General features: G+C 34.7%; 2 protein-coding genes across 2 annotated transcripts; one reads left to right on the forward strand and one right to left on the reverse strand.

Moving 5' to 3' along the window:
* The first annotated feature begins 36 nt into the window (after positions 1 to 36).
* Positions 37 to 1,258, forward strand: LOC130943521 (dirigent protein 21-like). Its single transcript, XM_057871430.1, has 2 exons — positions 37 to 387; positions 792 to 1,258. Exons 1-2 carry the CDS (start codon positions 73 to 75, stop codon positions 1,026 to 1,028), a joined length of 552 nt encoding a protein of 183 aa, XP_057727413.1. The 5' UTR covers positions 37 to 72; the 3' UTR covers positions 1,029 to 1,258.
* A 503-nt stretch (positions 1,259 to 1,761) lies between these two features.
* Positions 1,762 to 5,920, reverse strand: LOC130943520 (uncharacterized). The gene is made up of 4 exons (XM_057871429.1): positions 5,721 to 5,920; positions 4,798 to 4,879; positions 4,122 to 4,227; positions 1,762 to 2,646 (listed from the first exon to the last, which is right to left on the reverse strand). The coding sequence occupies exons 1-4, from the start codon at positions 5,878 to 5,880 to the stop codon at positions 1,870 to 1,872; spliced, it is 1,125 nt and encodes a 374-aa protein (XP_057727412.1). The 5' UTR covers positions 5,881 to 5,920; the 3' UTR covers positions 1,762 to 1,869.
* Between the last annotated feature and the right edge of the window lie 6,474 nt (positions 5,921 to 12,394).

A 12,394-nucleotide genomic window follows, 5' to 3' on the forward strand; every position in this document is an offset into this window, starting at 1 on the left:
TAATAATTTCTAATTGCAAAAAGGTCCTATAAGTTTGTTCCAAATATAGCTACTTTATGAGTTACGACAAATATGGCTTCTGCTCTCAACTACTTGCTAATAACTCTAATCATCTCCATCTCCTTCACTACCATTACCCATGGAGCGTTTTCAGAACAATCCTACATAACTTTACCCTCTGAGAAACTAACCCATCTCCACTTCTATTACCATGACATCCGAAACGACAACAACCCAACGGTGGTGCAAATTGTCGACACACCCAAGAATGTTCCCAACGGTTTTGGGTCCATTTTTGCCATGGATGATGTTATGACTGAAGGGCCTGAGTTGACTTCCAAACAAGTTGGAAGAGCCCAGGGTCTGTTTGCTCTGGCTTCTCTGCAGGTGAAGTACTAACATAGGTTAAGGTAAAATTAGCCATGGAATAAATTATGAGAAAGAAAAGAGTATCCAAAATGCTTTATTGATTTCACTGCTTCATCTAATTAGTGTTTAATTTTTGTCGTAGATAGTTTTGCTGTTAAGGTTTTAGTTTGAGAAAACGATCAATATGGTTCTTGAATATTACAATGTTGACAATGTAATTTGTCCGCATGAATTGCAAAATTCACAAAAAAAGCAACCACCAAATCAGTAACTGATTTGGTATCTGTTTTTTTGCATACTTAACATTGTTGAATTAAGTATTATATTTGATCCTAGAGAAAGATGAAATTAAATCTGAATCCGTGAAAAATATCATTAAAAATTTCTGGATGTTTCTCTAAATATTGATTTTGGTTATGCAGGATCTTGGGATGACAATGTTGACGAATTTTGCATTCACGGAAGGGATATATGCAGGGAGCACAATAAGCATGCTTGGGAGGAACCCTATCTCTGAGGAGAATAGAGAGATGCCAATAGTGGGTGGTACTGGTGTATTCAGATTTGCAAGGGGATTTGCCATTGCAAATAGTGTTATGCCTATTTCTACTCCTCAGCACTTTGTTGTAGAGTACAATATCACTCTCTCTCATCCCTAGTAACTAAAAAAGAAGAGAACTTGACTCAATCATCAATGTACCTTATGATATGTAATGAGACTTTTGTTAGAGAGATTGTGTAGCGGCAAAAGCTTTGGTCAATAAATTTTGGTGTGAAATGGATAACTTGGTGAATAATACCTCACATTGAATTTAGATTATGTAAAATGAGAATATTGGTAAAGTGATAAAGCTAGAAGTTAATCAATGTTGAATTTGTGTAACTCTCATTATATGCGAGTTTTGCTATTTTAATTTAAAAATAATTAATTCTATACTTTATGACTTTATTAACTTTTTTACTTTAGAGAATTTTGACCCTTCAAATCTGTTATTAATTTTTACTCTTTAATCATAGTTCTTAAAGTCCACATACAATTTTTTTGGCCTAAAAAATGCATATTTTAAAAGATTTAGAGTCACAAGCTATACATAACCCAAACTTTAAGCTTAAGGAAGTAGGCGAACTCATATTTCAACTAAAAAAAGTTATTTCCAAGATTTAGTTATTTAAAATGTACCTCTGCTATTTACATGACTATATCTGGATGAGCTTGGTATCACTCAAGATTCTGTCACCTAAAAAAATCTAAGAACATCAACCCTTTAGTTGTAAAAATGAAATGTTATATAGGCTTCATCACTTGATACAATAGATAAATATAATATAATGAACTATATATAGTCGTGGTACTAAAACTATATTTTAAACACACAAGTAATGGGCAAATCCTTTATGATTTAATCTTCTCATATCATAACAGTTGCATAATTATAGTTTCAATAACTTGCCTCAAGTGAACTAGAAAACATTAAAGTGCAAGGCACAAATAATCAAATATCACACCTTATATTTCAAAGGTTTTGGCTTTGTTTCTTTCTCAGCTTGATTATTGATCCCTGATTTTCTAGCTTTCACCACTTTCTCTACCATTTTACTTCCCATAAAATGTGCTCCATTTTCGTTGCTTCCACCTGCCGCAAGAGTGAACTTTTCCTTTTGTGCCCTCAAACTTTTCTGGGTTTTCTCTAAGTGGTTCCAACCACCATTATTTTTATTATTAGACACACATGGTGATGGTGACCTTGATGGTCTAACAATAGATCTTGGAATAGGATCTTGATTCTGAGTCCCTACAAGTTTAGAACCTCTAGTAGTGCTTCTTCCTCTTGTGGTTGAGCTCGCTCTTCGTTCCGTCCTAAGATTCGGCGGTGCCTCATTCGGAAGATCAAGATCAAGGACAAAATTACTTGCAATCCTTGTTGATCTCACGGATGGCGAAACGCCCCGAGTTTTAGGCTTCATCCCTAAAGACTCATTTGCCTCCATGCTCTTCTTTGGTTGCTTTTGAGGAGCAATAGAATTGGTATCAATAATGCTCTTTTTGGTGATGATGTTATTATGATTGTGATGGTGAATGTTGGGTAATTGCTTGTGTTCATTATTTGTGTTAGTATTATTATTCTTAATGATGCTTGTTGTTGGTCTCTGCCTATTGTGACTTGGGGTTATTGATCTCATTGGAACTTTTGCTTTTGATAAGTTGCTATGATTTGGCTTTGGTTTTGCATCAATAATTTGTTTCGATTTCAGTTGCTTCTCATCATTCCCCGCAAACTGAGTGGCCAAAAGTCAAAACAAACGGTTATCCATTTTAGTTACTTTTTACTTTAGACAAGCATGTAAGCTAGAATAGCTAATGTATGTTCTTTCTTTTAAAGAAAGAGGAAATTGATAATTTAGTTCATGAAGAATTTTGCATCAAATAAATTCGAAAAATGAAAGAGAGAAATTAAAATAAGTTTTAGTATTGTATTTGGTGTAAGGTAAAAAACAGAAATTAAAATAAGAATGAAATTCTAATTTAATTTGTACAAAGAATAAAATTAGAATTAATTAATTAAAATGAAAGTATTTTAAGTATATAATGTTATTAAAATTTCAATTTCTGTCTTCAAAAATTTTAATCTCATGTGTTTTTACTTTTTGAAAGTACTAAAATATTAAAATTTTAGTACTAGCTCCTAAACTAACAAATATGTCAGTCTCTCAATTTTTATCTCAATACTTCAAAATAAATACTACCTAAAAAATAAAAAATATTAGATAAATTTTTAAAATTTACTTTGGTTAGACACGTCAAGTATCCGTTAAAGACTTATATAGTACTGTTCATTCTTCAAGAATAAATTTATCTAACATGAGATTTCTAAGGACTAAATATAAAAAGAAAAAAAAAATGATTGGAAGCGCTGAAAACTACTTCCTCGTTTTTCATATTTGTAGTTTTTTTTTTTTTGATATATCTGTTATTATCACATTTAAATATAATATTTATTGAATATTTTCTATTTTTATCCTGCACATATTTATAAGACAAATTAGCTATTAAATATTTTACACTATAAATTAGTTATTAATTAAAATACTTTAGTGACAAATTTTCTAATTAATTCTTTATTTTAGCTTTCTTAATTAGTATACAAATGACTAAAATAAAAATATTATGAATGACAATTATTAGAGTAGCATAAAAGAAAATATTATACTAAAAACTATTGAAAATATATTTATATTTTCAATAAATTAGATACATAGAAAACTTGAAAAGTTTTTATTACTACACTCTTAATTAAATAGCTAAATCCTTATAATAATATAAATGTCTTATAATTTACATGTTTATGTAATCTCTCAATTCCATACTGATAAATCGTTCTAATCTTTTGGAAAGTTAGAAACAATTTCAATGCATTAATTTATATAAAATACACTAAATAATAATAATAATAATAATAATAATAATAAACAACTACTAATATGAAAGACACGAGTGTCATAACTCATATTTCATATTAGGAGAATTCTATAGTGCCTATCAATTGTTACTTAACTTTTGCCTAACTTACTTTTTGTAGTAAGTTTAAAATTTTTTAAAAATAATGTATTTTATATTTTTTAAATTAAATATTAATGTTTAACCTTTTTTAGTAAATAGGCACCACTTTTTAGGCTCCATAGATTCACCTTTATATTATTTCTCTACTCATAATTATTTATCATTATATTTATTTAATAGTTGAATATCTTACCCTCGAGATAGGCTGAGAGATTGGTATCTCCTTTTGAAGGACAAGATGAGCGTTGGGTTCCATTTCAAGGGATGGAAACAAAGGAGTTGCAGGAGGTGTTTTTAACCTGTTTCATTTTATTTTAATTTACACATATATACATCAATTATTATGAAGCAAAGACTATAATAATTAACGACTATGTTACCTGGACAATAGAAATCAATCATCAATAAATCATTTGTATAAGAATGTGAATTCATCCTATATTTATATTTAAAATCAAATTTTATAAACAATAATTTCCAACTAGATTTACATATATAATCAAATTTCATAAGTAACGTAATCAAATTGGATTCACATTAAAATCAAAATACAAATAAAATTAAAGAAATATATTAATGACTAATTTTAGTGATTACGATAAGTTTAGACATTTTGTTGTAAAATTTTTTTGATGACTTTAATAATTAAGTATATTGCTGTATAAAATGCATAATAATGTGCACAAAACAAATTTTTTTTTTTGGTTCGTGTCGAGTAAAAAGTTTTTTTTTCTGGGACAGGGAATAAAATGTTTTTGTATAGAGAAAGTAGCAAGGATCACTTTCAACAAGTTATGGATTAAGAAACTGTTATGGAGGCCCAAATAGGCCCAAGATGAGCATAGCCCAAAAATGAAAAGGAAACATACCAATCATATTCGTTTTTGTTTGTTTCCGCTAGATACTCATATTCTTTCTTCCCAGAAGGCACTCTATAGAGTGAAAACTTTGCTGCAATAATAGTTTTCTTCTGTTAGCACTAATTAAAAGTAACCTTAAGGACAACTTTTTTTAATTATATAAAAAAATTCTTCTTAATACATGAAACAAAAATATTATTACGTGTTTAAGCGCTTAGTGCACATAAAATTGTTATTAAAACGAGTATTTTATTAAACAAAAGTGGTTAAACATAATTCAATTCTAAATCCTAAATTCTTATTAAAGGAATATCTAATTATCTAAGTATCAACTGAAGAATTAAAAGATTCTAATTCTCCTAGTCATCATAACACATAGTTCATTGTTATATAGAAACATTTTAGTATTACACTGGTGTAATCTCTATTAACATGGATGATATTTACTATAAATAAATATAGCGTATTCTATTAAATTTAGAAGTGTCAAAAGAGCAATGCTACATAATAATCAAATATTATTATTTTGGGTCAGTATTTGACCAATAATAATTTACACTTATATTTATAAAAATTTACAAATAAAAAATATATAATTTATATTTATTTTTATTAGAGTTAGTACACATGAGTTAATACAGTTTGTATTAATATTTTTTAGAATTTACATATATAAATTAATAAAATTTATTTGTTGAAGACAATTTAATATTTATACTGATCAAAAGATGGTTAAAATTATAAAAATTAATGACCCTAGAGTTTTTCGTGTCAAAATAACATAATTATTTAAGAAAGTTCAAAAGTAATTTGTACATACTCAAAAAATTCAATGGGATACAATATAGTTAATTTCAAATAAAACACACACTTTGTAAATTTTAGAGATTCCATATGTTAGAAGATAAGATGATTATTGAATGTATACTCACCATTATTTGAATCAAAATCATAGTCTTCAGAAGCAAATTGTAGGAGACTTGAGACACGTTCACTCTGTCTCTTCCTTAACTCCCTGAAAAGGCTGAGATCCTCTTCTCCACCTTCCCTTTCCATGCGCCCTTTGATCTTCATTGTTGACTTCTTCATCATTATTATTTTCTCTTTCAACTATTCTAACTTGTATGTAATAACAATATATGATAATAAAGATTCCTACTTAATTTGGTTAGACTCTCAGATTCTGTTTTGTTGTACTGGAGGATGCCTATTGACACTAAAGACAATGAAGAAGAAATTCAATATAAGTACTTTATTACATTAACGTAGGAATTAGTGCCACGTGGAACTTTAGCCGGCAATTTGATTTTTCTTCTATCTTTGTATAATGAAAGCAGCAATTTAACATTATAATTCACAAACTATTTGTATAAAAAAAAAATGCTTTATTCCATTGATCAAATTTGACTATTGTTGCCGATCTCCTGTGGCTAGTGCTAAAATAAAATATTGGATAGAGGACAAATTCGTCCCTGACCTTTTAAATTTGGGACTTTTAACTCCCTCAAGATTGGAAAATACAAAACGACCCCTCACCAGTGGAAATGGCGTACAAATCGGTCCTTCCGTTCAATTTGGGTTCCAAGACGTAACGGATTGTGTTTACCTGGCGCCTATGTGGCGTGGATATGTGCACGTGTCTTCAGGGTGGTAGTAACGGGGCTGACGTGGTGCCAGTAGAGAAAGTAATGGGACATTTTAGTCCTTGGTCACGCGCACGACGTCGTTTCCGGTGTGTGCCCTATTTCTTCAAATGGAATCTGTCGCCATAGCCGTTGTGATTTGTATGAGAGGTCGGGGCTGGTGATACTGTGGAGTGGTAAATGGCCAGCGATGGAGCTTCATCCAGCGCAAGACGCGTACCACTACCGTCGACCATAAAATGCGTGGAAGCTGCAGAGGAGAAAGACGACATTGCTCCGAGGTGTAGATGTGGAGTGTACGCCATATTGTACAAATCGAGGACGACGACGAACCCCAATAGATTGTTCTTTGGATGTCCATTCTTTAAGGTAAGTTGGTGGTTTTATTTGATTGATTTTGATTATACGGGCGTAAGTAGTTATTTTGATTATAAGTTGGTGATTTTTTGTTTTGCCATGATGAACATGCAGCTGAAAAATTCCAGTCACTGCAAGTTCTTCTTATGGCTGGATGACCATGTTTCAACAGTAAGAGTTCTGGACAAGTTTATGACTGAGAACGAGGTTGATGATCTGAAACTGTATCTTGGAAAGAAGGTGGTGGAACAGAGACTCACTGATTTGGAGAAGAAGCTGGTGCATCTAGAGAGGAAGAAGAATGTTAATTTGTATTATGTTATTGTTGTTGTGGTTAGTGTAATTTTGGGTTCTGTTGTTGCCAAACTTGGCTGAAAAGTGGAAAAGCAGTTTAAGTTATGCCTTTGGAACACAAGTGTTGTATTAAGTTATCCTTTCATGAATGATGATATGCTGTTGCTGTAACATGTTGGAGTTGGGTGGGTATATGTAATATGATGTTGATGGGATTAGAATGAAATAGACATTAAATAGTTTGGATCATTTAACATTGAACGAAAGTTTAAGTTTAAGAGATTACAATCCTAACAAAACATGGTATACAGTTTAATAAAGGCTCACAACCTTAGTGGTGCGCGAAATTGCAATAACACTTTTGCAATCCCGCACAACTAACCAGCAAGTGCACTGGGTCGTCCAAGTAATACCTTGCGTGAGCAAGGGTCGATCCCACGGAGATTGTCGGCTTGAAGCAAGCTATGGTTATCTTGTAGATCTTAGTCAGGAGATCAGAAATTATCAGGATTGATTGTGAAAAGCAAAAGAACATGAAATGGTTACTTGTTTTGCAGTAATGGAGAATAGGTTGGGGTTTTGGAGATGCTCCATCTTCTGAATCTCTGCTTTCCTACTGTCTTCTTCTTCAAACACGCAAGTCTCCTTCCATGGCAAGCTCGTGTAGGGTTTCACCGTTGTCAATGGCTACCTCCCATCCTCGCAGTGAAAGCTAATGCACGCACTCTGTCACAGTACTGCCAATCACCGGTTTGGTTCCCTCCCCTACCGGAATAGAATCCCTCTTTTGCGTCTGTCACTAACGCCCAGTAGGTTACAGGTTTGAAGCACGTCACAGTCATTCAATCATTGAATCCTACTCAGAATACCACAGACAAGGTTTAGACCTTCCGGATTCTCTTGAATGCTGCCATCAGGTCCTGCCTATACCACGAAGATTCCGATTAAAGAACCCAAGAGATAACTACTCAATCTAAGATAGAACAGAGGTGGTTGTCAGGCACATGTTCATGGTTGAGAATGATGATGATTGTTACGGATCATCACATTCATCCGGATTAAGAACAAGTATTATCTTAGAGTGGAAGCAAGCATGATTGAATAAGAAACAGTAGTAATTGCATTAATCCATCAAGACACAGCAGAGCTCCTCACCCCCAACCATGGGGTTTAGAGACTCATACTGTGGAAAGAAACGTGTAAAAATGTCATGAGGTCATTAGGTACGGATACAATGTCAAAAGATCCTATAAGTAGTAAAAACTAGTAATCCTAAGGTTTACAGAAATGAGTAAATGACAGAAAAATCCACTTCCGGGCCCACTTGGTGTGTGCTTGGGCTGAGCAATGAAGGAATTTCGTGTAGAGACCTTTTCTGGAGTTAAACGCCAGCTTTCATGCCAGTTTGGGCGTTTAACTCCAAATTTTATGCCAGTTCCGGCGTTTAACGCTGGAAATTCAGTAGGTGACTTTGAGCGCCGGTTTGGGCCATCAAATCTTGGGCAAAGTATGGACTATTATATATTGCTGGAAAGCCCAGGATGTCTACTTTCCAATGCCGTTGAGAGAGCGCCAATTGGGCTTCTGTAGCTCAAGAAAATCCACTTCGAGTGCAGGGAGGTTAGGATCCAACAGCATCTGCAGTCCTTTTCAATCTCTGGATCAGATTTTTGCTCAGGACCCTCAATTTCAGTCAGAAATTACCTGAAATCACAGAAAAATACACAAACTCATAGTAAAGTCCAGAAAAGTGAATTTTAATTAAAAACTAATAAAAATATACTAAAAACTAACTAAAAGATACTAAAAACATACTAAAAACAATGCCAAAAAGCATACAAATTATCCGCTCATCACAACACCAAACTTAAACTGTTGCTTGTCCCCAAGCAACTGAAAATCAAAATAGGATAAAAAGAAGAGAACATACTATAGACTCCAAAATATCAAAGAAACATAGCTCCAATTAGATGAGCGGGACTAGTAGCTTTTTGCCTCCGAACAGTTTTGGCATCTCACTCTATCCTTTGAAGTTCAGAATGATTGACATCTATAAGAACTCAGAACTCAGATAGTGTTATTGATTCTCCTAGTTAAGTATATTGATTCTTGAACATAGCCAGTGTATGAGTCTTGGCTGTGGCCCAAAGCACTCTGTCTTCCAGTATTACCACCGGATACATACATGCCACAGACACATAATTGGGTGAACCTTTTTAGATTGTGACTCAGCTTTGCTAAAGTCCCCAATTAGAGGTGTCCAGGGTTCTTAAGCACACTCTTATTGCTTTGGATCACCACTTTATTTCTTTCTTTTTCTTTTCTTCTCTCTTTTTTTTTTCGAATTTTTTTTTTTGTATTCACTGCTTTTTCTTGCTTCAAGAATCAATTTGATGATTTTTCAGATCCTCAATAACAGTTCTCTTCTCTCCTCATTCTTTCAAGAGCCAACAATTTTAACACTCTCAAAGCAACAAATTCAAAAGACATATGCACTGTTCAAGCATTCATTCAGAAAACAAAAAGTATTGTCACCACATCAAACTAATTCAACTAATTTTCAGAGATAAATTTCGAAACCCTGTACTTCTTGTTCTTTTGTGATTAAAGCATTTTTCTTTTAAGAGAGGTGATGGATTCATAGGACATTCATAGCTTTAAGGCATAAACTTAAATTTTATTAATTATGAACTAAGAACAGGACTCAAATATAGATATAAGATGAAACTAAAAAAAAATAAATAGAAAATAAAAAAACGCAAACATAGGCTCCTAATGATAGAGGTTTTCACAGAGTTAGAACTCAACAACCTTGATTTCGAGAAGTGGATGCTCCCTCAGCTTGAGAGGAGAACTTTTGGCGTTTCATCTCTTGAATTTCACGCCCCTGCTTCTCTTGTTCCTTCAGCAATTTGCAGAGCATGCAGTTCTGATTCTGCTGTTCTTCCTTCAGTTGCTCCATAGTCTCTTGCAACTTGTTAATAGATGCTTCTAGGTTGGACCAGTAGTCAATTCTTGGAAATTCATGGAGGAATTCCTGCGCCCTCCTCTTGATGGAGTTGTCTTGCACTTGTCCTTCCATTGACTTCTTGGTGATTGGGTGTTCAATGGGTATGAACTCATCCACTCCCATCTTCACCCCAGCCTCTTTACAGAGTAAGGAAATCAAGCTTGGATAAGCCAATTTGGCTTAAGTGGAATTCTTATTTGCAATTGTGTAGATCTCACAAGCAATCACATGATGCACCTCCACTTCTTTTCCAAGCATAATGCAATGAATCATCACTGCTCTCTTGATGGTGACCTCAGAACGGTTGCTAGTGGGCAATATGGAATGCCCAATAAAGTCTAGCCAACCTCTTGCAATTGGTTTGAGGTCTCCCCTCTTGAGTTGGTTTGGGACACCCTTAGAATTGGTTATCCACTTAGTTCCAGGGAGGCATATGTCCTCTAGAACTTGATCCAACCCCATATCTACTCTCACCATCCTCCTATTAAAGGAATCAGGATCATCTTGCAGTTGAGGCAGCTTGAAGATTTCTCTTATTTTGTCCAGATGGAAGTATATAACTTTCCCTCTGACCATGGTTCTGTAGGTATGGTAAGCAGTTCCAGTCATTCTCTGCTTATCTGTTAGCCACAGATTTGAGTAGAATTCCTGAACCATGTTCCTTCCAACCTTTGTTTCAGGATTGGTTAGAACTTCTCATCCTCTGTTTCGAATTTGCTCTTGGATCCCCGGATATTCATCTTCTTTCAGATCAAATTTAACTTCCGGGATCACTGACCTCAGACCCATTATTTTGTGATAATGGTCTTCATGTTCTTTGGTTAAGAACTTCTCTTCATTCCAAAGATTCTTTGGATTATTCTCTTTCTTGCCTCTTAAATTGGTTTGTTTTCCCTTAGGAGCCATGATATTGATGAATCTTGGCTTAGTGATCACGGAAAAGCACACCAAACTTAGAGGTTTGCTTGTCCTCAAGCAAAATAAAAGAGAGAAGAGAGGGGGAGGAAGAGGAAATTCGAATGGTGTGGTGGAATGAGGGAGCCAAACGTGTATTTATAAGGTGGGGAGGGGAGTTTTTTCGAAAAAAAAGAGAGAGAGATTTGAAAAGATATGGAAAGAAATTGAGAAAAGGGTGAGTTTTTGAAGAAGATTTGGGATTAATTTGAAATAGATTTGAAGAATGGTTTTGATTTGTGAAGATTTGAAAGTGAATGATGAAGGGTTGAAGTGCATTTATGTAGAAGAGTATGGTTAAAAAGAGGAAAGTTTGAAAAAAATTGAGTTGAAAACAAAAATGTGGTCCCCCCACCTTTCTGGCGTTAAACGCCCAGAATGGCACCCATTCTGGCGTTTAACGCCCATTTGCTACCCTTTTTGGGCGTTTAACGCCCAGCCAGGTGCCCTGGCTGGCGTTAAACGCCAGAAATCCTTTATCACTGGGCGTTTTTCCAAAACGCCCAGGATGCTGCACACCTGGCGTTAAACGCCCAGAATGGTGCCCATTCTGGCGTTTAACGCCCAAAATGGCACCATTCCTGGCGTTAAACGCCCAGAATGGTACCCATTCTGGCGTTTAACGCCCAAAATGCCCCTTACTGGCGTTTTTTCGCCAGTAAGCTCATTTTTTCTGCTTTTTGAGCTGAATCCTTCTGTAACTCTGTGAATTCCTTCATTTTTGATACTTGCCTCTGCAAGAACAATTCATACAACTTTCCTAATGACTGGGTTGCCTCCCAGCAAGCGCTTCTTTACTGTCTTTAGCTGGACTTTCACTGAAAATTACTCAAGTCTCAGTTTTGAGCATTCCTGCTCAAAATTTCCTTCAAGATAGTGCTTGATTCTCTGTCCATTAACAATGAACTTCTTGTCAGAATCAATATCCTGAAGCTCAACATATCCATATGGTGATACTCTTGTAATCACATACGGACCCCTCCACCGGGACTTGAGTTTTCCTGGAAACAGTTTGAGCCTGGAGTTGAAGAGCAGAACTTTTTGTCCTGGCTCAAAGACTCTGGTTGACAATCTCTTGTCATGCCACTTCTTTGCCTTCTCCTTATAAATTTTTGCATTTTCAAAGGCATTGAGTCTGAACTCCTCTAGCTCATTTAGCTGGAGCAGTCTTTTCTCACCAGCTAACTGTGCATCCATGTTTAGGAATCTGGTTGCCCAGTAGGCTTTATGTTCCAGTTCCACAGGCAAATGACAGGCCTTCCCATACACCAGTTGGTATGGAGAGGTGCCTATAGGAGTCTTGAATGCTGTTCTGTATGCCCACAGAGCATCATCCAAGCTCTTTTCC

This window comes from Arachis stenosperma, chromosome 8 (genome assembly GCF_014773155.1).
Source record: "Arachis stenosperma cultivar V10309 chromosome 8, arast.V10309.gnm1.PFL2, whole genome shotgun sequence".
NCBI classification, from domain to species: domain Eukaryota; kingdom Viridiplantae; phylum Streptophyta; class Magnoliopsida; order Fabales; family Fabaceae; genus Arachis; species Arachis stenosperma.